Below are 23662 nucleotides of genomic sequence, written 5' to 3'. Positions count from 1 at the left end.
TACAAAAACCTCGAAACTGCTTTAAAATATGAATTAAAAATATTGGAAGATTTGCTATTTTTTTCTTATTTATGATCCAATAATTTTAAAGAAAGTGCAGTTATGAAAAATAGGGAATGTTTTCATATATAAGTACATTATATACATTAAAAATACATTAAATTTATATACAATAAAAAAAAAATTGCGGATATTTATTAGTATCTCATGTCGTACAAATATACTTGTATTATTAAACTAAACGTTAAAAACACTACATATGCTTTAAACAAAATTTAGTTTCTATCGCATAATAATTTTAATTTTCAGCTGTTTCAAAGTTATGGCTTCCTTAGATTTATTCATTTTCTACAGTATTCATCTGCATTAATGTTCAGTTGTTTCAAAGTTATGGCTTCCTTAGATTTATTCATTTTCTACAGTATTCATCTGCATTAATGTAATTTCAGATGTCTGTTATAATAAACAACTGTGCAAAAATGGAGGTACTTGCAGGACAACAAAACCTAATAGGTATAAATGTGACTGCAAACCTCCATATTCTGGCCGACTCTGTGAAAAAGGTTGTATTTCAATGCTTTTTGTTAAACGCTCAAAAGAGAAGTGTGCATGCGTGAAAGCGTTAGGAATATAATGGGATAGTAGCACCGTCGTTAGAGGTTATAAGTAAAGGTATCTAATTAATTAGTTGTGAAGAAACGGATTCTTCCATAACAGAACAAAGAGCAGTAATATTAATTTCTCTCTCAAATGAAGAGCGTAAAGCAGAAATTTGTCATGGAATTTCAGCTGTTTAGGGATGTTTCCAGAAAATAGAAACGTGCAGTAATAATCATTTTAGTGGCAACTGAAGAGCTTAATTGGGAATTTAGTCACTGGGTGGTTTCTGTTTACTGGGTGCCTTCGGAATAGAGCAATGCGCAGTAATACCATTCCAGTAGCAACTGCTGAGCTTAATGGAAATATTTGTAATTAAATGACTACTATTTATGGATGGACCGGAACAAAGCAAACTGATGCAATACCAATTTCAGGAGCAATTTCAAAGCTTTATAAGAAAATTTGTCACTGATTTGCTGCTGCTTATGATTGCCACCAGAACATAGCAATGCGCAGTAAGTCCAAATGTAGTAGCAATTGAAGAGCTGAATGAGGAAATTTCTCACGCAATGGCTGCTGTTTATGTTTAATACTGTGTAGGATAAAGGGCTGTGGACAGAACAAATTATTTAAAAGCTTTTGGGAATGTCTTACATTATTATCGAAAATTCGAAGTCCCAGTTAATTCATTGAAGATAATGTATAACTTAATACTCCTCATTACTAATGATTATAACCCTTACCTGTCTATAACCATGAATGTTAGCATTGCTATTGCCACTGTTATCATAACGCTATCACAAGTGTTCACTTTTTACTTGTGTAACTTTTATATAAAGTGATTCTTACAATTTTTATTCATTTGCTGATACAATCTATTGCTTGTCGTATTTCTTATTGTCATGATGTTCAATCTGGTTTTATGTCAGTCCTTAATGATGATTTAATACGGATTGATAATTACCATTTCTTTTCTTTGCAATTTAAAAATAATTTAAGTGGTTTTAATTAATGATTGTTGATAAATGTGACTAATTTCAATATTATTAGAATGACTAACTTCAATGAAGTTATGAAGTATGATTCTAATATTCAATTTTATGTTCATATTTAATTTAAAACATTTGTAAGTGTATATTCTTAATGTATAATATGAATTCGTGAAGTATTCAACAAAATACTTAAATATTATATTTGGGTGATAAAATGATTAATAATTATTATAATTTTTAATTAATTAATTAAAATAATTATAATAATAATTCTTAATTAATTACAATAATTCTTTGACTAAATGAGATGTAGAACCACATTTCCATTACCAATTTTAATAGGTGACACACAAATGGTATAACTTTTTAATCGATGCCCTCACTAACAATATATTTCCTTTGTCATGTTCATTTTTCACTTTTTTCTCTAGAACTGATGGTAAGAAATGAATATTTTCTGAACACTATTTTGAAACTCATTCATGGAAAGACAGTTTCTATTAATCTTTTGCCTACGGCACCAAATAGCACCCGCTACTCTGCACCATTAGTTGTACTAGCCATAAGCTAAAGGTTAGCCTTTTATTATTTTGGGAGGTCAGCAAAGTTCTTCCAGTAGCGGCAAGGACAGAAGCACTGGTCTGTGCCTCAGTATCTCATCTAAAGGAGAAGAGCCAGCATCTAAAGACCAAGTTGCTTGAAAAAGCAATTTAATTTAACAATGATTGAAAACAGTCTCGATTACCCTTGGATTCTCAAGGAAATCAGTTTTTACATTTTTAAAAGCTGTTATACTTGTTATCTGTGAGTTATGATAACTTCGAACTTTTTTTTGAACAGTATCCACTGCTTTTCTCACTATGCGACACATGATGCGACCTAAAATGCAAATGTAAAGTTGGCAGCTTTGGTTACGTACGTTTCATTTGCTTCTATTGAAGAAACGAAACCTGTGGAAATAAGTTGTGACAAAGTAAACATAGTCAATGCAGTCCAGTCGAAATATCTAAAGTTGTCGGTAAGAAAGTATTAATAATAATGTAACTACGAATAATGTAAAGGAAAATACATGGAAAAAGAAATTACCATCCACACTCGAAGATATCACCATCCACTATATGTATAATTTAGACAATGTTTCCCTCTGTATATGATAAACTTATTGGATACCATACAAACTATCCTTTTCAATAGAAAACAATCATTTTTATGCATTTTTTGTGCTCTTTTCTATCTACTATTTTATGTCGGATAGTGTCTTACTCTTATTATCTTGTAAATTCTTCATATTTATTTTGTTTTTTCTTTTTATTTTGCAAATGAAGTCAGTGCATGTTCATCTAATCCTTGCCAAAATAAAGGAACCTGCATAGAAGACAAAAATAATTCTTACAAGTGCAACTGTACTGTTCCTTACATTGGGAAAAATTGTGAACTGAAAGGTAAATCAAAAATTAAACAAAATAGCAAATCAATTTTTTAAACATTGCTCAGACTTGTGCTTTTTTCTTCTTTTGTTTTGAAGTGAAAAAAGGTTTTAAATGCATTGACTACAAATAGTTAATCCGCAACTTTTAAAAATACCCTTATTGGCAGCATATTGAAGTTATAAGAATGCAAATGCTAATATTCAACCAGTTTAAATGGGTTCAAACAGTTCAAATTTAAAATACACTTACTTAATATATTTCAAATCGAAGTTAAGGATTCATATATTTTTTTTTAAATCATTAACTTGCAGACAAAAAACAAAGGCAATATTTTTCACTTCCCATTTTCAACATAAATTACTTAAGTGCTTAGTTATTAAAATTCACTAAAATGTCCCTCATATTCTTTATCAATTCCTACATCCATTATGAAAAACTCCACTTATTATTCTGTCACAAAGTAACATGTTAGGTCAACATAGAAACATGTTAGAAAATCAAAATACTAAAAGTTTGTAAGTAAAATTGTTTGCACACTTTTTTTTTTTTGCTTAAGCCTGTTATTTTAAGAATCAGAAATTGTTTAGTAAATGAATGTTGGGAATGTCAGATCCATTGACTATTATAATGTATCTTAACCCTTTCGCGCCGACTGTCACAAATATGTGACAGCATAAAACCGTATCAATCAGGGTAAAAATATAAAACTGGTAATCAAAGTATTTTACTTGCAGTTTATTTGAGGGCGGAGTTATAATTGATTGATTTATTTAATTCACCAATACTTTGTACAAAATGAAACTATTTAGTTATACTTTGAATTAACATTGATTATATATATGATTAAACTAACAATAATGAAAGAAAAAGCAAAGTAAGTCTGTCAAATTAGCAACGACTGCATTTAAGTTACCGTTTTTTATTTAATTACAACTTGATTCTGATTTTGTACGAATGCTTTTCCGAATCACCCGTCCCCAAGGGGTTAATCTAATCCCCGGCCATAATATTTGGGTGAAATATTGGATGTAGAGATTTTTCACATTATACAAAGTGCGCCAATTAATTTTCTGTATTGATCAAATAACTCCAGAAAATATTGTGAATTAGATACCAGTTTAATCTTACGAAGTAACCTCCACTTAGCAGTACGTTTCTGTACTCCCATGTAAAATTTTCAGAAACAACTTTTACTGCTTTTCCTAGAGATCTGGACGTTCCTAAACTTTTTTCTTTTAGCAAGTTTCGCGAAGTAACCCTCACACTTAGCAATGCAATCCTAAACTTTGTTCTTTTAGCAGGTGTTTTAGTTACTCAAGATGTGGAGATGGATTATTCGTCATAATCTCCAGATAAAGCTTTTGGCAGCAGGATATTGAAACAGAAACATTTTCCTAAGATGAAACTTTTAAGGACGTCAAAGACATTAAGCGCATCAGAATTGAAATTTGAAAGTCGTTTCTATAACTATAACTTTTACAGCCTAGCTCAGATGTGCAATAAATAAGGCTGAGGTTTCTTCGAATTATGTTAATGCATCAGGCCTGTGAATTAAAAGCTGCAATACATACTTTAAATAATAATCGACAGATTTATCAACTATGCGCATTCAAAATTACATGTTTTACAAATAATACATAGGAATGATTTCGAAAAAATTTTGATCCCTCAGTTTTTAGGCAACCAAAGTTTAGCAAATCCTTCTTGCTTACGCGATAATTTTGAAAAATGTCTCATTGGCTATTATCTGTGATCAAGTCAAATAGCGTTTTTTAAATAAAGCCTTTAAAAAGTGCCTTGTAATCGCGGTTTTTTATAGTCCTGTAATGTAAAGCATTCCAGCAACAGCCCGTTGTGGGCCATGATGGATAAGACTCCTCATGTAGGTTGAGACTTCCCAATTTTATGACCAACTGCATGATTGTGGCAATGTGGTCAGCACTGAACAAAGGCCATTTTTACTTCCAAGAAAAGCTGGTAATCAATATGCTGCCGAGTAGGCTTCCAGCAGCCACTAGGGATTGAACTCCGATGTATCACAATGACTGCTCAGTGCCTTAACCACCTAACCATCACGACTCGAGCACAACCTTGACTTCTACTAAAACTCAAGTTTTTGAAAACCTCTAAAATTATGATATTTGAAATAACAGCGCTTGCAATAAGAAGTTGCTTCACTTATTCACACGTGTGAATCTTTAAATTCGAAGTGTGACGTGTGTGAATCTTTAAATAAAATTGAGTTTGCTAGAAAAGATGCTTTACAATCTTGCTATATTTGTTTTTTATTTATTGAAAGAAAAGCAATCATACTTGATAGCGCATTGCAGAATGTAATGTTTTCGCTAATTGTATTTTTTAATTAATTGGGGTCGAAAGTTTAATAACCTACAGGCTATTATTTTTACTGTTAATATATGTCCCTTGTTATAATTCTTTATAGATGTCTGTTATAATAGACAATTGTGTCAAAACGGAGGCACGTGCAGAACCACATCTCCTAATAAGTATAAATGTGACTGCAAAGCTCCATATAATGGAACACGGTGTGAAAAATGTTGTACAGAATATTATTCACATATTCATTTTGTATATAATGGCAGATTTTGTTTTGTAATGCTATATTCATTACAGTTCATATATTGTGAAATTATATTTTGATTGGATTTTTCCATTCCATGTCATAAAATGTTCGTGCGGTTTTTAAATAATTTATTTTGAAAAAAATTTCAGATCCTTGTTCTGAAAACCCGTGCAAAAATGGTGGAACTTGCACTTTTAATGAAAAAGGCTTCACTTGTAAATGCAAGCAGCCCTACAGTGGGCCAACATGTCTGATAGGTAAACACAATATTTTAAATGTCATTTTTTACTTTTCTTTCAGAAATGGATAGGTTGCTATCATTTAATATCATGAAGTATATCTAAAAATTTTAGTTTTCAGTTGCCAGGCAGTGGCCAATTGATTCTAATAACATAGTATCCACTTTTTCCTAAAATATAATGAGTACGAGACTGATATCGATATATGAATTTAGTAGCCACTTTTAGCAAACTTCTTTTTTTGCTTGGATAAAATAAAATTTAAAAAATATTATACTAGAAATAATCTGGTGTTATAAAAAGACAGCTGAATGAAAAATAATATGAATATTTGACAAAATTTAGTTAAACATGCTGATTTCAAAAAGCTTGATTTGAAAAATATTTAGAGAGGCAAAAGTATACTTTACAACTTTGAAAAATGTGAATTGTTATAGAACTCTCCTTCCACGCAAATCTTTTCGTCAAAAAGTGATGGGTTCCGAAAGATACAAATTTTGAATGGAGACTCTGGACGTTTTAATGAAAATTCTGCTTACCAGAGTATTTCTGCTTTGATGTACTCATATACTAACCATTTTAATAATTTTCAAAATATGTTAAAAACAAAACAATGAGAAGAAGTGACCTGTTGTTTATTTAAGTGGCTACTTTTCTTTTGTTGACTCACTAGGTGGCGAGTAGTTAGTTTCAGGTATATCATGACCTATAAAAAAAACTTTGATGTGCAAGAAATTTCAATAGATTTAAAATTTGGAAGAAAAACTGGATTTCTTGCAAAACATTCTGCTCTACATGGATCAGATGTGCTAGAGTTAAAGTAAAGTGAAAAATAAGCCTGTCAAATTAGCCAAAACCAAACTTAAGCTACCACATTTTCTTTTTTTCCATTCTGCCTCTGATTCCGTACGAATACATTTACAACTCTCCCGTCTCGAAAAGGTTAACGAAAAAGAAAATTTCTAAGTCACTCTGTACATATTCTCTTTAATACAACCTCGCGAAAATGAGTCAGATGTATTCAGATCTGGAGAATATGGTGGCCAAGTGAGCCCCAGTTCTGTGGCCTTTAGGTTCCCCAGATCCAGAATTCTGTCCCCAAAATGCTCACCCGGACATCAAACACTCTCTTGCCCAGATGGGGTCTAACTCCGTCTTGCTGGAACCATATCTTGTCGGAATTAGGGGCACTTTGGATGATGGGGATGAAATCATTTCCCAAAATCTTCACGGATCGTTCAGTAGTCACCATGCCGTCAACGACCTCGACACTTTCACCTTTAAATAGCCGAAAACAACAGGTTGCATGCGCATACTGATTCCTATCATACCTCGTGGCCAGCCACAAAGTTTAAAATTTATCATGCAAACCGTTTAAAAATTATGAGGGTTTTATTTCGTGCAGTTTAATAATTGTCACTCTGTACCTAAACCTTTTGATTTTAAGGGGGAGACAAGACGGATAATGTTCTCCTCAGCGAATATCAAAATAGTTTTCATTAGTAGTATTAGACCATTTAATTGCTAAAAAAATAAAATTATCAGGCATTATAATTTAATTTATAACTTATCTAAATATTTCAGTTTCAGGAGGGACAGAAGGGAAAGTGTCACCTCAGAAAGTGGGAACTTTTTTTTTTGTTTTTCAATGATAAACTCTATTTTTATATATTGAAATCAGTAACTAATGAAATACATTGTAAATTGCAAATTTACTTTATTAACAAAAAAATATAAGGTTTATTAGCTTATTAAATAATAAAATGTGCTGAATAATAAGATATAACCAGACTTCACACTTTTCAGATCCTTGCTCCAGTAAACCATGCAGTAATGGCGGTACATGCAATGTATTTGGAAACAACTTTAAATGCAGCTGTAAAATTCCATTCAGTGGAGAAAGATGCGAAAAGAGTAAAAATTTATTATCAACATAAATATTTTCTATTTAAAATGCGAATATAATTATAATTATTTCTTCTATTTTAAAGACCCATGCACAGTTAATCCCTGTGAAAACGGAGGAATATGTACTGTTTCTGAAAATGGATATAAATGCAACTGTAAAGCGCCATATTCCGGAGAAAAATGTGAAAAAGGTAGTGACATTTTTTAATTATGTTTGGAGAAATTATTAAATATAATAAAAATATTGTACTTTAAAATTCAAAACATACAATATTAAATAAACAAAAAAACTGTTCGAAATAAATTAAAAGACATATAGAAGAAATGAAGTAAATATTACGAGATTATAGAAAAATATTTTAATAAACTGAAAAAATATTTTTGCTAGAATGCCTTTTTTCTTTCAATTAGTTAAATTACATAATTAAATTAAGCGTGATGTATCAGTTTAGAAGCTCTTTAATTTAGTTTCTTTTGACTTGTTGCTTATACATGCTTAAGATTTATATTTTTCCAACATTCCTTAAACCTTGTGATATTAGTTTTTGATATCATTTATTCCATTACATCAAATGTTTATTACTTGGTCTTAACAGTTTATAAATAGTATATTTAAAAAAAATTTCAGATCCTTGTTCTGAAAACCCATGCAAAAATGGTGGAACTTGTAGTTTTAATGAAAAAGGCTTCACTTGCAAATGCAAGCAGCCCTTCAGTGGACCAACATGCCTGACAGGTATGTTTCAAAATAATGAATAATATTTTAAACATATTTTCCGATTCCTCGCTAAAGTGTACATAGATGGCTATTTTTGAAAAAAATATTAGGAGGAAAATAATATGCTTTCAGAAGCATATTAACAAGCCGTAGCTTTCAATCAAATCAGAATTTCGGAGAAAACCCTGATGTCATCCAAGAAAATTAGCTCTTTCACAACATGACAAATTTGAATTATAAAGTTGAATTTTTCCAAGCTACACAGCATCCACCATCGTATTGTTTGCTGTAAGATTAACACTTTGAAAATAAACATCAAATGCTAATTTTTTTATTGTTTTGAGATTCACCTATAATTTTCAATCTTCAAAATTACAGGTTTTTAAGTGGTACACTATTTTTCAGGAAGTGAAACTAAGTTTTACACTATTTTGAATACTTAGAAGAGCGTTGGGGTATACAACAAGCGCTATTTTACTATCTTTATTTTATTATCTCGCTTTTGTGTCAGTGAAAGTAAACTACTGTTATCGAAGCTTTGATCATTTTCCGGCTATCTACAGCATTAATATCGCCTCGTAGAGATGGCAACGCAGGTTTCAATTATTTCATAGACACTATGAGCACAGATTCTTGTTATATTATCGCCGAAAGAATTTAATGTTAGTCAAAAGTTTCACCGCTTTCTTGTTAGTTGAATTTTTTTAATTGACACAAACTTTTAACTAGAACTCTTTGCAGAATGGTAATGCAAGTTAATATATTTTTTATATTTTTTTCCGTTGCAAACAAAATATATTTTCATCATTACTTGTCAACGATATAATTTTGGACAATTTTCCGAACATTTAATTTTCAACTGGAGTAATAAACATGATGTCAGAACTGAAAAAGAGGAAAATTTTAAAATTAAAATCTACATTTTCAAATAGATAGAAATCAAAACTAAAGAGAAAATCATTGAACACAACATTTAATTTTCAACTGAAGTCCTAAACATGATGGCAAGGCAAGATACAATAGTTTTAACATTCATTGCATACTATTTTTTTTTAAAAAATTAATCTATATTATCTCTAAAATAAAAATAAAAATTATTGATTATTTTGTTTATTCAAAGATCCATGCACGGCGAATCCTTCTGCAAATGACGGAACATGTAAAGTTAATTCAACTGGGATTTAAGTGCAACTGTCCCAACGGAAACATTGAGGAAATTGCATAAAATTGTTGGGGACTAAAGACTTAAAAGAAAGACGATGGAAGCAAGACTTTTGATCGATATAAGGGATTTTTTGTGGTTTTTGACATTTACTGCTTATTATTTTTGTAGAAAGAAATTCCTTGAATTATCAAAAATTTCTCTAATTTCAATCGAAGTTAAAACGTTCTTTTAATCAGATCTTCAAACTATCACGAATTTCAAATTATCTCCCCTATTTTGTTAATATATCGTGGAATTTTGATTATATGTTTGTTTATTTTCATTTTGCTTAATAATTTTATAATTCCCAACTATAATTAATTCTCCATTTTTAATAAGAAACCAGAAAAATATATAATAAAAACGGTGACAGCGAAATACATAGTAAATTCTAAATATAAATCTGATTAAACGTCAGATTTTAAATAGAAAATCGAAATCGAAATACTTTGTAAATTCTAAAATTAAAAATCGAAGTCAGAACCATAAACGACGCAGATCATCAGTCAACGCATTCTTTCAACTATGGGAAAAATATAACTACTTTAAAAACGATTGAAAATTGAAGTACAATAACTGTTCTGCCAAATCCGTGACCCATTCATACGCCATTTACCCTGTACAAATATCTTCAGTATAAAATTAATCTTTAATATGAATTATATTACCTTTAAAATTAAAACATGATTATAGATTATTATTTTTATTCAAAGATCCATGCACGGCCAACCCATGCGCAAATGGAGGAACATGTAAAGTTGCTTCAACTGGATTTAAGTGCAGTTGTAAATCACCATATTCTGGAGACAAATGTGAAAAAGGTAAAGATATAAAATAATTTAAGAAAAAAAGTCAGTAAGAATTTTTTTTAGCTAAATGTTTTGATTCTTTTTTCTTCGTGAATTAGGAACAAAAATATATTTAAATATGTTTTGTATTAGAAGATTAGCTAATATGTACTAATGCACGATAAAAAACAATAACGGTAAAGAAAAATGATAACGATGGCTTAAATTTTTAAAGATAGTTTTTTTTTAAATTTTTTATTTTGTTTTTGACATTCTCTAGCTTGCGGAACTCTCTCTCAAACACCCTCTAAAATTTAATGATAAGAGAGAGAAGGTGGAAGGTTTAAGGAACGCGGTCCCTGATTTTCTCTCGAAAGTTTCAGGACTTTTCCCAGAGAGGATTGTCTTAACAGTTAAATTTCTTCTGGGAATAATTGGGGAAATTAAAATGAAGACCTAAAAGAAAGACGTTCGACCCATCACCTTGTTCGATATATAGGATTTTTGATGGTTTTTGAAATTTATTGCGTATTAATTTTTTCTTAAAAAAAACGTCTAGAACTATCAAAATTTTTTCTCACGCCTATCAAAGTTGAAGAGTCCTTTCAATTACCACTTAACTTTTATTTGTTTTCTCGTGAAATAAAACGAATTTCAATTTACTACTAATTCTCTATTTTTCATTAAAAAAAAACGTGAATATATATAATGAGAACGGTGACCACAAAATACATTGTAAATTCTAAATAGAAGTTGGGTTACATATTGGTTCTAAATAGAAGTCGGGTACTAATATTTTTTATATAAAATTTATCTTTAATTTGATTTATATTACCTTTAAAATTAATACCTGATTATTGATTATTCTATTTATTCAAAGATCCATGCACGGCGAATCCTTGCTCAAATGGTGGAGCATGTAGTTTTACTTCAACTGGATTTAAGTGCAACTGCAAATCACCATATTATGGAGACAAATGTGAAAAAGGTAAAATTATAAAATAATTTAAAAAAAAAATTAGTACGATATTTTTTTTTATTTGAAAGCTTTAATTCTCTTTTCCTCGTGAATTAGGAACAAAAATATATTAAAAAAATGTTCTATATTAGATGATAGCTAATATGTACTTAATGAAAACCAATAACGGTAAAGAAAAATGATGACGATAACTCAAATTCTAAAGATATTTTTTTTAATCTTTCACTTAGTTTTTACATATTCTAGCTCGAGGCACTCTCTTTCAAATGCTATCAAATAACAACTCACATATTTTGGGCTAAAAGAAAGAAAGTGTGAGATGTTAGAAATGCACTTTCTGATTTTCTCACAAAAGATTCAAACCTTTCTTAGAGGGGATTGTCTTAATGGTTAAATTTATTCAGGGGATGATTAAGAAAACTGAAATCAAGACCTTGAAGAAAGGCGTTGGAAGCATTACTTTTGTTCCATGTGGAGGATTTTAAATTTTTTTCTGATATTTACTGTGTATAATTTAAAATTCTTTTCATACCAATCAAAGTTGAAATGAACTTTTAATCACCTCTTTCCTTTGTTTTCTCAGGAAATAAAAAAGAAATTTCAATTTATCTTGTCTATATTGTTAATGTATCGTGGCATATCGATTATACGTTCATTTTTTTTTCATTTTGCTTAATAATTGTTTAATTCTCAATTATAATTAATTCTCCATTTTTGACAAGAAACAAGAAAATATATAATGAAAACGGTGACCAAGAAACCCATTGTATATTTTAAACATAAATGGGACTTTACGGTAAGTTTTAAAATTGAAAATTTGAAATCAGAATACATTGTAAAATTTAAAATCGAAATTGACAAAAAAGCATACTAATAATTTCGTGACCTTATCTTGCATTTCGTAAAATTATAATTTTTGTCTTCAACTCTAACTTTTCAAGATAAAATAATTCACAACGCATTCTTTCAACATTCGATTGAAATTTGAGGTACAACAATTATTCCACCTATTTCGCGCCACATTCATTCTCATTCTCCATTACTCCTGTACTAATATTTTTGATATAAAATACATTTTTAATTTAATTTTTATATTATTTAAAATGAAAACATGATTATTGATTATTCGGTTTATTCAAAGATCCATGCACGCCCAAACCTTGTGCAAATGGCGGAACGTGTAATGTTACTTCAACTGGATTTAAGTGCAGCTGCAAATCACCATATTCTGGAGACAAATGTGAAAAAGGTAAAGATGTAAAATAATTTAAGAAAAAAAAATTAGTGAGAACTTTTTTTAGCTAAAAGTTTTGATTATCTTTACTTCATAAATTAGGAACAAAAATATATTTAAAAAGGCTCTAAATTATAAGATAGCTAATATGTACTAATACATAATGAAAAACAATAACGGTAAAGAAAAATGATAAAGATGGCTTAAATTCTAAAGAGAGATTTTTTTTTCTTTTTCTTTTTTTTGTTGAAATTTTTTATATATTTTCTAGCTTGTGGCACTCACTTTCTGAAACACCCTCAAATGACTCAAAAATTTAGAACTAAGAGAGAGAAAGTTCGAGATACTAGGAACGCGGTCCCTGATTTTCACTCGAAAGTTTCAATACTTTTCTGCGAGAGGATTATCTTAACGGTTTAAATTCTTCTGGGGATAATTAGGGAAATTGAAATGAAGACCAGAAGAAGGATGTTTGACGCATCTTTTTTGTTTGATATTTATAATTTTTGGTGGTCTTTGAAATTTATTGTGTATTATTAAAAAAAAACTTATCGAGCTATCAAAAAATTATTCTCACGCCTATCGAAGCGACATTTTAATTACCACTTAACTTTTATTTGTTTTCTCGGGAAATAACACTAATTTCCAGGGCTAATTTCCAGGCTTCCGTCCTCGGCGGTCAAAAATTCCCCGCGGACGGCCATTTTCCCGTTAATGTTCGTGATACATTTTCAATTTTTGTTATCTTACTAGAGTCTTACAGGTTACAGTGCAGAAAAATGATCCACAATACAGCAACATACTGCGCATGTTGGAATTGATGTCTTCTCTGTCTCCCGTACTGCAGCAGTTGAAAGGGACTTTTCAGCAATGAACTTACAAAAAAGCACATTACGTACTTGTCTTAAGCAAGAAGCTGTAAAGGCAATTATGAACATCTACCTAAATGGAAAACCCCTTTCAGATTTCTGTGCAGAAACCTCTGTAAATCATTGGCTTGATTGTGGAACTGGCAAACGTCGTATTTGATTCATTTAAAAAACGCAGTACCCTCGGGTAAATTGACATTCCAGATAACTTGACCTTTAAATTATTTCATAAAAGAAAAAAATTATTTCATGAAAGAAATACTAGGTTACTATCAGTAGGCTAGTATTTCTTTTATTCCTGTATAATGTAATCCTTGTAACTACTAATTCATTGTGCAATTTATGTAAATGTTTGTAATAAATAAGAGAAAATTATATTTTTATTTATTTAGAAGCTACGGGTTAGTTTCAAAGGAGGACGGGTTCATTGTTGGACAAGCCGTCCTCGAGGACTGGAAAAATTTCTGAGTCTTTTCGAGCACTGCTAACTTCAATTTATCTCCCCTATTTTGTTATTCTAGCATGATATTTTAATTTTATGTTAATTTTTTCATTTTGTTTAATAATTATTTTTTCTCAATTCGCAATTACTATTAATTTTCTATTTTTTTATGAGAAACATGACAACGATGATCACGAAATACATCGTAAATTCTAAGTGGAAAACTCAGGTTACATAGTAAATTTTAAAATTAAAAAATTAAATCGTATTTCATTTTAAATTGTAAAATGTAAAATCAAATTTTGATTTCTTTGTAAATTTTAAAATTTGAAGTTGAAATCGGAATATATTGTAAATGCTGAAAAAGCATATGAAAATGTTTTGAGCCTATCTTGTATTTCTTATAATTTATATTAGAAATTTTGCATTCAATTTTTTTTTCTTCTTTTCTAGATAGAATTTTTCCTACTAATTGTAAAGTAAAACTAAATACTTAAAAAACGATTTAAATTTGTGGTACAACAACTGTTCCGTCTATTCCGAGTGGCATTCCTTCGCTATTACCCCTGTACTAATGTTTTTGATATAAAATTCATCTTTAATTTAATTATATTATCTTTAAAATGAAAACATGTTTATTGATTATTCTGTTTATTCAAAGATCCATGCACGGCCAACCCATGCGCAAATGGCGGAACATGTAGTGTTACTTCAAATGGATTTAAGTGCAACTGCAAATCACCATATTCTGGAGACAAATGTGAAAAAGGTAAAGATATAAAATAATTTCAGAAAAAAATTAGTAAAAATTTTTTTTAGCTAAAAGTTTTGATTATCCTTTCTTCATAAATTAGGGAAAAAAAATATATTTACAAATATTTAAATTAATAGATAGGTAATATGTACCTGTACATAACGAGAAACAATAACGGTAAATAAATATAATAACGATGGCGTTAATGCTGAAGACAGTTTCTTTTTTAATTTTTACTTCGTTTTTGAAAGTATTTTATCTTGAGGTATTTTCTCTGAAACAACCTCAAATAACTCAAAAATTTAGGGCTACTAAAGTGGGAAAGTGTGAGACGTCAGGCACGCACTTCCTGATTTTTTCTCGAAAGTGTCAGTACTTTTGTGTGTTGCAGAACATAAAAGATAATCATTCATGCCTCATGCGGTTACTTATCGAATATTATTATAAATAAATAAAGAATCGCGAACAAGTCTTAAAGAAATTAATTTTCTGTAAAATCGGCTGAAAATGTAATATACTGTAGTTAAAAATTTTGATCGGAATTTATATTTGACACAAAAATTGATAGTTTCTGAGGTACGAAGAATTAAACCATGAGTAAGTAATTTTCTATTCTCGCATGACATTAACATTAAAAAAGGAAGTTGAAAAAAAAAAATTGTAATAATGAAGTTAGAGTAAGCTGTGAAAAGGTTAGTACATCAAAATGTATAATGGTAAATGAATAGCTCAAGTACATATGAAATTTTTGGTCAATTTGCAGGAAATTCATTTTATAAGATTTGTGTGGGTCATTTTTAGCATTTCGTCATTAGTGATTTTTCAAAATGTACTGTGCTCAATATTATGTATTTATTGAAAGCTATACATATATGGTTCACTGTTGGCATAACCAGATAACCTTGTTACGAGATTGCAACAAAAATACCACATTCATGTAGACTCATTATGGATGCCAAGTGTGTCTTTTGTGACTCCAATGCGCAGTTGAAAAAGGTTTTTAAAACTTCCTTTTGTGACGTACTATTTTGACGTCATCCAGATGTTGTCACCCAGGCGTGAGACTATAATGTGATTTTTAAAAGTCGTAGTGTGATCCAGTGTGACGAAACTATTACATATTGTCTCTACTGGTTGATCGTGTGACTAAATTGCGAAGCGTCACGTCTTCATCACAAGGTTACTCCAACACGACAATTAAATGTGTTCTTTTTGACACTTAGGTGACGTCAAAGTGTGACGTCACCATAGGTGGACATAGTAACATTTTAATCTACTCATTGAATTTTTAAAAGTCTCACGAGACTTTGCATTTTTGTTGCAATCTTGTATTGGTAGTACATTCTGGGTAATGCTTAAAACATTTAGCTATTTCACTTGTTTATAAATACATAAGAAAGTATTAAATATCTCTAAAACTGAACATGTTCTTAGTGTATGACTTTTAGACTTGTGTACAGGTTAACTTCAAAATCGTTCCTTTTTCTATGCTTGTATTTTTTGTAGATCCATGCAATCCTATTCCTTGCAAAAATGGAGGTTCATGCCAAATTAATGGAAGTGACTTCATATGCAAATGCAACGGACACTTTGATGGAAAAACGTGTGATACACGTAAACATACATTTTATTATTAGTGTAGCCATAGTAATGGTTAATAAAGTTATTAATATAGGGGAGAGTCGGGTAGCACCGCCCACTTAAGGAGTATTGCTTATATTTATGTATAATATTGAGTAATAATCAATATTTTTATATGTTTCTATTGCTTTACCATCTAATTAAATAATGCAAAAAGAATAAACCAAAAAAAGAATAGTTTAACTTAAAAAAATAGAAATTTAAAAAAAACATGTTTTTCAGCTCTTTTCAAAATGTGTCGGGTAGCACCGCCCAGTTACAAAAATTATGTTTGACTGTTTTTTCAGGTATAAATGAAAGTGACCAATGTATTGACAATTGATAAACCTTATTTATCATTTTTATCACAAAATAATTTTATTTATTACATATTACTATACTTTTAGTGAATTCTATCATTTAATAACAACAATAGTTGTTGTTAAAAATGTATATAACATTCAAATTTGAAGCAATAAAATAATAATCTTTGCAACCGTACATTTATCGACGAAATAAAATTGGGAGGTGACACCCGACATTCATGTGAGCGGGGCTACCCGAAATCCAATTTTTTTGTAAATTTGTAATTACTCGAACAATTTTTCGCATACAAACTTCTTTCTTCGTGCAAATTAAACTTAAGACTACATACTTTAATGCTGTATGTATAGAAAAAATTATTTTTCTAGTATTAAAATGAAGTTTAATAGCAACTTTCAACCAATTTTTCTTAATTTCATGACTACTGTATTCAACATATTTTCAAAACTATTGTTTACCATGTTAACAGCTGCATAAATACTTGAAACTTTGAAAATAATCTTTTTTTAATATAGCAATTAATGTCCAATGGCCCATTGATTTGAAAAAATATTCTATACATATGAAATTGACTGTGGGCGGGGCTACCCGACTCTCCCCTAATTGCAGTTACCATTAAAAATGCTCAAACACTCTTTTGTATTTTTATAACATTATCACTGCCAACTATTAAACTTTGAGAGGAATTCCAAAAAGCATGAAAACCTTGCGTCGGAATTTTCTTTTTTTTAACACGAAAATGTTTCTACTAATGACATTTTTGCAAAGAAAAGCAAAAATATTGCAGTTTCAAACCTTTCATCCTAAAAGGATTAAAAATTATTTTGTAAAGCTTTTTACAGAGTATTGCTACTAAAGGCCTGGTTCCTTAGGACAGGACGCCGTCAGCTGGAGATCAGCGCTAACCTCTAATTGGTCCATTTGTGAGTTTGATAGCATACGTCATCGAGTTCAAGATGAGCGTTTGATGACGTACACTATCAAACTCACAAATGGACCAATCAGAAGTTAGCGCTGATTTCCAGCTGGCGGCGTCCTGTCCTAAGGAACCAGGTCTTTAGGTAAAATGATCGCTTAGGTCAATGTTGACGTTTTAGATGACGTCACACTATCAATAGGTTTAAATTGCATTTCCATTAAAATGTCAAGACAAGGTGGATTTCAGCTTGAGCATGGAAGACTTTGCGAAAAGAAACCTTATAACTACCTAGATTTAAGATTATTTTCGCCTTGAGACTAGCTTCATTAAAGGATTTTCTCACGATTAAAACCCTTGAGTCAACCGCGGTTTAAGGTTTCATTTATGGAAGGCTGTTCTCCAAGGTTTTGGATTCGGGTAATTTGCGCAGAATAGAGCAGATTGTTTTAAGATTAGAAGATTTACACATAAACAGTATTACAAACCTTTTAAGGTTTACATTAAGAGTTTTTGTTGAGATAAAATAAACCTTACTTTGCTATCAGGGATATCTTTTCATGTAATTGCGCAGACATAAATTGAGAAAGATTAAAAGACGCAAAAAAAGAATTGAATTTTCAAAGCCTTAAAGTACCTAATAATATTGGTATAACTGGGTTCTCATGAAATTTAAATTTTTTTAATGGGAATAGAAAGATTAGTTTCAGGAATATTTTCAGGTATTCTCGCCATTCAAGTAATAGTAGCGAAGTAATAGTTGTTGGCCACTCTTTCAGGAGCCCCATATTAGGTGCGCCAACGTTGTTTCCATAGTAAGAACAGCGCAGAGAATGAAAGAGAACCGGGATTCGAACCCATCTCCTTTCTGATCTAAGGTCAGCTCCGTGATCACTATACAAAAGGGTCGACAGGTTCAAGAATATGGAGTTCTCCTTTCCTAAGATACCATTTTAAGCTTTAGAGAAGCAATTGAGTATATGCTTATTAAAATAAAGGGCCAATTTCCACAATATGAAGACGATTATTTAATAGGATGAAAATATGGGCTTCTTATACTTATTTTAACGTACAACGCGTATTTTAAATTTTATTTCTCAAGAACTTTTAGGCCAATTTTTTGTTAAATTTTAGAACTTTCTTTTAAAATTAGGTGGAAAAAATCTGGCAAAAAACCGGTATGCCCTATCTACAGTGTATAATTTTTCTATCATCAAAACACTAAGTAATAGTTAATAAACAAGAAAAATTGATTTTCGTATAAATGAGATCGAACAAATCCGCATAAAAAATTTGTGTTCCGGAAATGTTATAAAAAAAAATCTAAAAATTGAAATTAGCATAAAGGGGTCAAAACTTTTCACCGCTCTATTGATGCGATATTTTGTAGAATGCAAATACGTCGGAAAAAAACGCATACTTTATCAGATAAATAACGTTTTTTTCGTTGATTCCAAAACCTATTCATGTTTACGTATGAGTAACATTTGCACTAACTAAATGGTATATTATAGACTATTAAGACTGCATCTTAGTACATGACAGTCCTATTATTTTATGAAACGTTACTAATGTGCTTCTTTATTTATTTTGCGCACTGTACTTTTAACTTTTCATATGATATCAAATTTAATATAAATTTTCTTTGGTTGAAAAGAAAAATAAAATACAATTAAATGCATAATTTTAAAGAGACAGTATTTATAAAATAACTGGTTGAATATCAATATAAATAAAGACATTTCATGTATTTTTAGCATGTGATTGTGAAAATGGACACTGCGTAAGAGATACATCAGGAAAAATGCAATGTATTTGTCTACCAGAATATGGAAAAGTATCTACGTGGAAATGCAAAGGTTTGAAACTAAAAATTATTTTATTTTATTATTATTAAGTCGTTCTACTTATTCTGAATGTTAATAACAAGAAAGTAGTGTTATCTGTTACAGTTTGATGCAACAACACAATTGTGGATTTAGTTAACGCATCAACAGTTTTACCAAATGTGTTCAGTTAATATTTTTTTTCAATATAACTTCTATGAGTTTTCTGTCCCGCAGTGGACTGATCGTTAAGACACGATTCCCAGCAGATCACCGAAGTCAAGCATCACTGGCTGCGGTCAGTGTGCGGGTGGGTGACCACTTGCATCAGTCTGCGTAGGGACCGAAGGTGTGCTGTATTGATCCTCGTTAAAGTGTGCTACCGTAAAGTGCTCGACTTCGCACGCAGGTCGTCGGGCTACCGAAGCGGGGGTGCCATCCCCTCCGCAGAGGATCAAAATTGCGATGGCATGTCTTCGAATCATCCTCCGGGATGTTTTCCAGACCGTCGCCAATAGCCCATTGTGAAGCTCTAGTGCGACGTAAGTTAACAACAAGAACAATCTATGAGTTTCCTGATTCTATATTCTCATTGATATTACGCCTTCAGTATTGATTGAGTCATATTTAATTGGGTAATCAAACTATGTTTTCTTAACGGCAGCATGTTTATGACACATCCGTCCCACTGAATATCATTGAGTTTGGAATTGAATAATCCTTACAATAAATGTTTGTTTTTGCACTTGTTGTAGTTGCAATTTAGTTATGTCGCACAAGAGCTACACAATGGGCTATTGGCAACGATGTGTGAAGAATTCCGGAGGGTGAACTGAAGACATATCATCACAATTGTTTTGCCTATGCTAAAGAGATGGTGCCCCCCCCCCCTTGAGTAGCCTGGTGACCTGAGCGAAGTCGAGCACTTTACAGTAGACCATTTTAACGAGGACCAATACCGTACTCCCTCGGTCCCATCACAGGCTTCTCAAAATGGTCACCCACCCGCACACTGATTGCAGGTGTGCTTCATTTTCGAAATGTAATATACGAATTGAGGGATACATTTTTCAACATTAATATAAATCGATATTGATTGCGTATGCTGAATAATTCTCAAAACTATTCTTCTAAAGATCTAAGTCACCAATTTCTTCCCTCTTAATCCATGAGAGCTACAAGAACAATTACGAAACATAAAACTCCAAAATGGAAAGTCAGAGTACTACTTTTACTACTCCTACCTCTCACACTATTACTTCCTAATTAACCGAGTGCTCTTTCAGCCACGAATGGGTACTTTTATTGTGTGCTGATTCAAGAGGGGAAGTGCACCACAGTGAACTGATTGCAAGGACATGGTCTTCAGTAGAACACCAAAGTCAAGCATCACTACGATCAGTGAATCATAGGTGTGTGGTATCGGTTCGCGTTAAACTGTTCAATCGTGAAGTGATAGACCTCGCTCACACCTCATCATGCTACTAAAGAGGAGACCTCAGCATAGGATCAAAATGGTGATAGCATGTCTTCAGATCATCCTCAGGGATGTTTTCCAGATTGTCAACGATAGCTGATTTTGCAGCTTTAGTGCGACGTAAATAAATTACTACTACTATCTAGAGAGGAGGACATGACGTTTTTTGAGCATCTTGTGGTTTGAACACGCTCTGTGAAAGATGTAAACTGAAATGAAGAAATTAGTTATAAAATTTGAACCTGCTGCTTCCGAGTTACAGAGTATTTGGTGAAACAGCAAGATTTCTATTCCGAGAAGGTGCATCCCCTCTGCGGAAGATCAAAATGGTGACAGGATGTCTTTCAGGAAATGACGAGATGGTCTTTGATAAGTTAAATTTCAATCGGTCAGTACAGAAAATGATAATCACTGAGATAAAATCAGGAAACGCATAAGAGCTTGATAAAAAACATAAACTGAGTGCACGAATTAATGTTGTTGAATTGAATGAAGATGTGTTACAAAATTCACAACTGCAGTTGTTTTACTCTTTCTGATTAAGATTCTTTGCATTGATAGGCACAAATTTGTTTTACACTTAGTACTTATTTTGAAGAATATGATATTTCAATTAAGCACTGTATTTTATAATATATATAATAATATATGAATTGACTTTTTTTAAACGCTTTTTTATATTTGTCAACTACTGTTTTACGAACGATATTTTCCAGTGGTAGTCAATGTTAACCCCTTGGGGATGGGTGATTCAGAAAAGCTTTCGTACAAAATCAGAATCAAGTTGCAATTAAATAAAAAACGGTAACTTAAATGTAGTCGTTACTAATTTGACAGACTTACTTTGCTTTTATTTTAATTATTGTTAGTTTAATCATATATATAATCAATGTTAATTCAAAGTATAACTAAATAGTTTTATTTTGAACAAAGTATTGGTGAATGAAATAAATCAAACAATTATAACTCCGCCCACAAATAAACTGCTAAAGAAATACTTTGATTACCAGTTTTGCATTTTTACCCTGATTGATACGGTTTTTTGCTGTCACGTATTTGTGACAGTCGGCGCGAAAGGGTTAAGCTTTAATATTAGATCTACCGGTTTTACAGCAATGCTAAAGGTTACTTCGGTGAAAAAAAAAGTATTAGAGTATTTACCTTTAACTCAATGTCAATGTTCTTGTTTAAAGAGACATAGCATATCTAATTTAAAAGAGCATCTGCATACATATTTAAACTTATAATAAATGTATTCGACACCACTAAGTGGTACATTACATATATATATGCATTAAAGGGTAAATGTCCTACAACATTTCTTAAAGACGCATTTTGTAAAGGCACCTTTTGCAAAATTATTTTAGCCATCAGAGAGCAAAGAATTTAAAAAGCACATATAGTAATCCTCAATTATACCTTTGTATGCTTTTTTTAAAAAAATGCTTCGAACTTTAATGGTTTTACCCTGCTTTTCCAATACGAAAACTATATATCAAAAATCGTTAAAGTGGACAGCTATGCTTTTTATAAACCTTGCAATATTAATGATACTCGTCGGATATTAATGTGTCAGCACATTTTCTATAGCTACCAACTTCTACAGTTATTAGGAAAGATTTTACCAAGTGGTGGTAAAAAAATTATTTAAACTGGCAAGCATTTTATAAAAATCAAGCTTCTTCGCCATTACTTAAAATCATAGTTTCATAACTAATCAACCTCACTTGTATGTGTTTGAATTACTGATTCATCCGTGTGGATAAAACAGTTTTTAGAAACTTTCAAAATCGATTTATCAATTTTAACCAAGTTAACCAGTATCTCTAGAAAACTAAACAAATAATAGAGAATCTCTAAAAGAACATTAAAAAATTTACAACTTTCAATAATTGAAAAAAAGGGAAAAATAACAGATGAGGAAGTCAGTTGCCAGCTACAGCAGGCAGGTACTTTGTATCACCTCATATCAAGTCAAATATATATCAATATATGTTTGTTTAATGTCTGTTTGTAATGTTAGTTTGTTTAATAGATCATTGAACTATTTTAGTTATTTGTATTCTTTTACTTTAGCCTGTGAATGCGGAAAAGGAGCAAATTGCACATTCGAATCAGAGTTTATAGTTCTAGAGAAAAAAAAGTGTATTTGCCCTAAAGGTTCAACTGAAATTGATGGAGTTTGCATTAGTAAGTTTGAATACTAATAGTCTTAATTTTTTTAAGCAGCTGTTAAAATAGTTAAATATTTATTTAAATGTAAATAATTGAATATATATATATTGTTAATTTTAGTATAAAATATATTTGAATGAAAAAAGGGTGAGGTTTGAAATATTTATGCACTCAAGTAATTATTTGTTTGCTTGTGGTACCTACTTTTTCAATAAAAAGAAATGCAATCCGATGAAAAATATAATAAAGAGGAGAGAACAAAATTAAAAGGACATTTTAGTAAATTTTAAAGCAAACACGTCTTGACATCAAAATAAAATTTTATGTTCAATTTTATGTAATGTTATTACATTATGTTTTTTAAATGCATAAATTAATTATACATAAATTTTTTTAAAATAAAAATACTTAAAGGTAATGAGTATTCATTAATTTAAAATTTTCGCTCATTTGCTTACTTTAATTTATTGATTCTGAAAACTATTTCATGTCTTTTAAATCAGTACTTTTAAAATATTTTTTTCATTATTTTCTTAGCGTGTCTGAAAAATACGTGGTTTTTATGTGTTAGTTTGGTAATTGT

The 23662-nt window shown here is 30.7% G+C and overlaps 1 protein-coding gene across 18 annotated transcripts in view; it reads left to right on the top strand.

Annotated features, from left to right (window-relative positions):
- Positions 1-23662, top strand: part of LOC147808529 (uncharacterized) — a 148845-nt gene that overhangs the window by 22552 nt on the left and 102631 nt on the right. For 11 of the 18 annotated variants that reach the window (XM_087163283.1, XM_087163298.1, XM_087163293.1 and 8 more), the window contains 13 exons: positions 2918-3034; positions 5466-5579; positions 5756-5863; positions 7652-7759; positions 7837-7944; positions 8382-8489; positions 10389-10496; positions 11344-11451; positions 12584-12691; positions 14649-14756; positions 16248-16355; positions 19359-19460; positions 22981-23094. In XM_087163283.1, coding sequence (XP_087019409.1) covers positions 2918-3034; positions 5466-5579; positions 5756-5863; positions 7652-7759; positions 7837-7944; positions 8382-8489; positions 10389-10496; positions 11344-11451; positions 12584-12691; positions 14649-14756; positions 16248-16355; positions 19359-19460; positions 22981-23094 — 1419 coding nt within the window. The remainder of the gene's footprint in view (positions 1-2917; positions 3035-5465; positions 5580-5755; positions 5864-7651; positions 7760-7836; positions 7945-8381; positions 8490-10388; positions 10497-11343; positions 11452-12583; positions 12692-14648; positions 14757-16247; positions 16356-19358; positions 19461-22980; positions 23095-23662) is intronic. The other 7 variants (XM_087163294.1, XM_087163297.1, XM_087163292.1 and 4 more) reach the window with 3 other exon arrangements.

Source organism: Parasteatoda tepidariorum, chromosome 5 (assembly GCF_982258835.1).
Source record: "Parasteatoda tepidariorum strain Cologne lab strain chromosome 5, Ptep-v5.0, whole genome shotgun sequence".
Classification (NCBI taxonomy): domain Eukaryota; kingdom Metazoa; phylum Arthropoda; class Arachnida; order Araneae; family Theridiidae; genus Parasteatoda; species Parasteatoda tepidariorum.
Note: the sequence above shows the minus strand (reverse complement) of the source record. Positions and strands in the feature narration are given on the sequence as shown.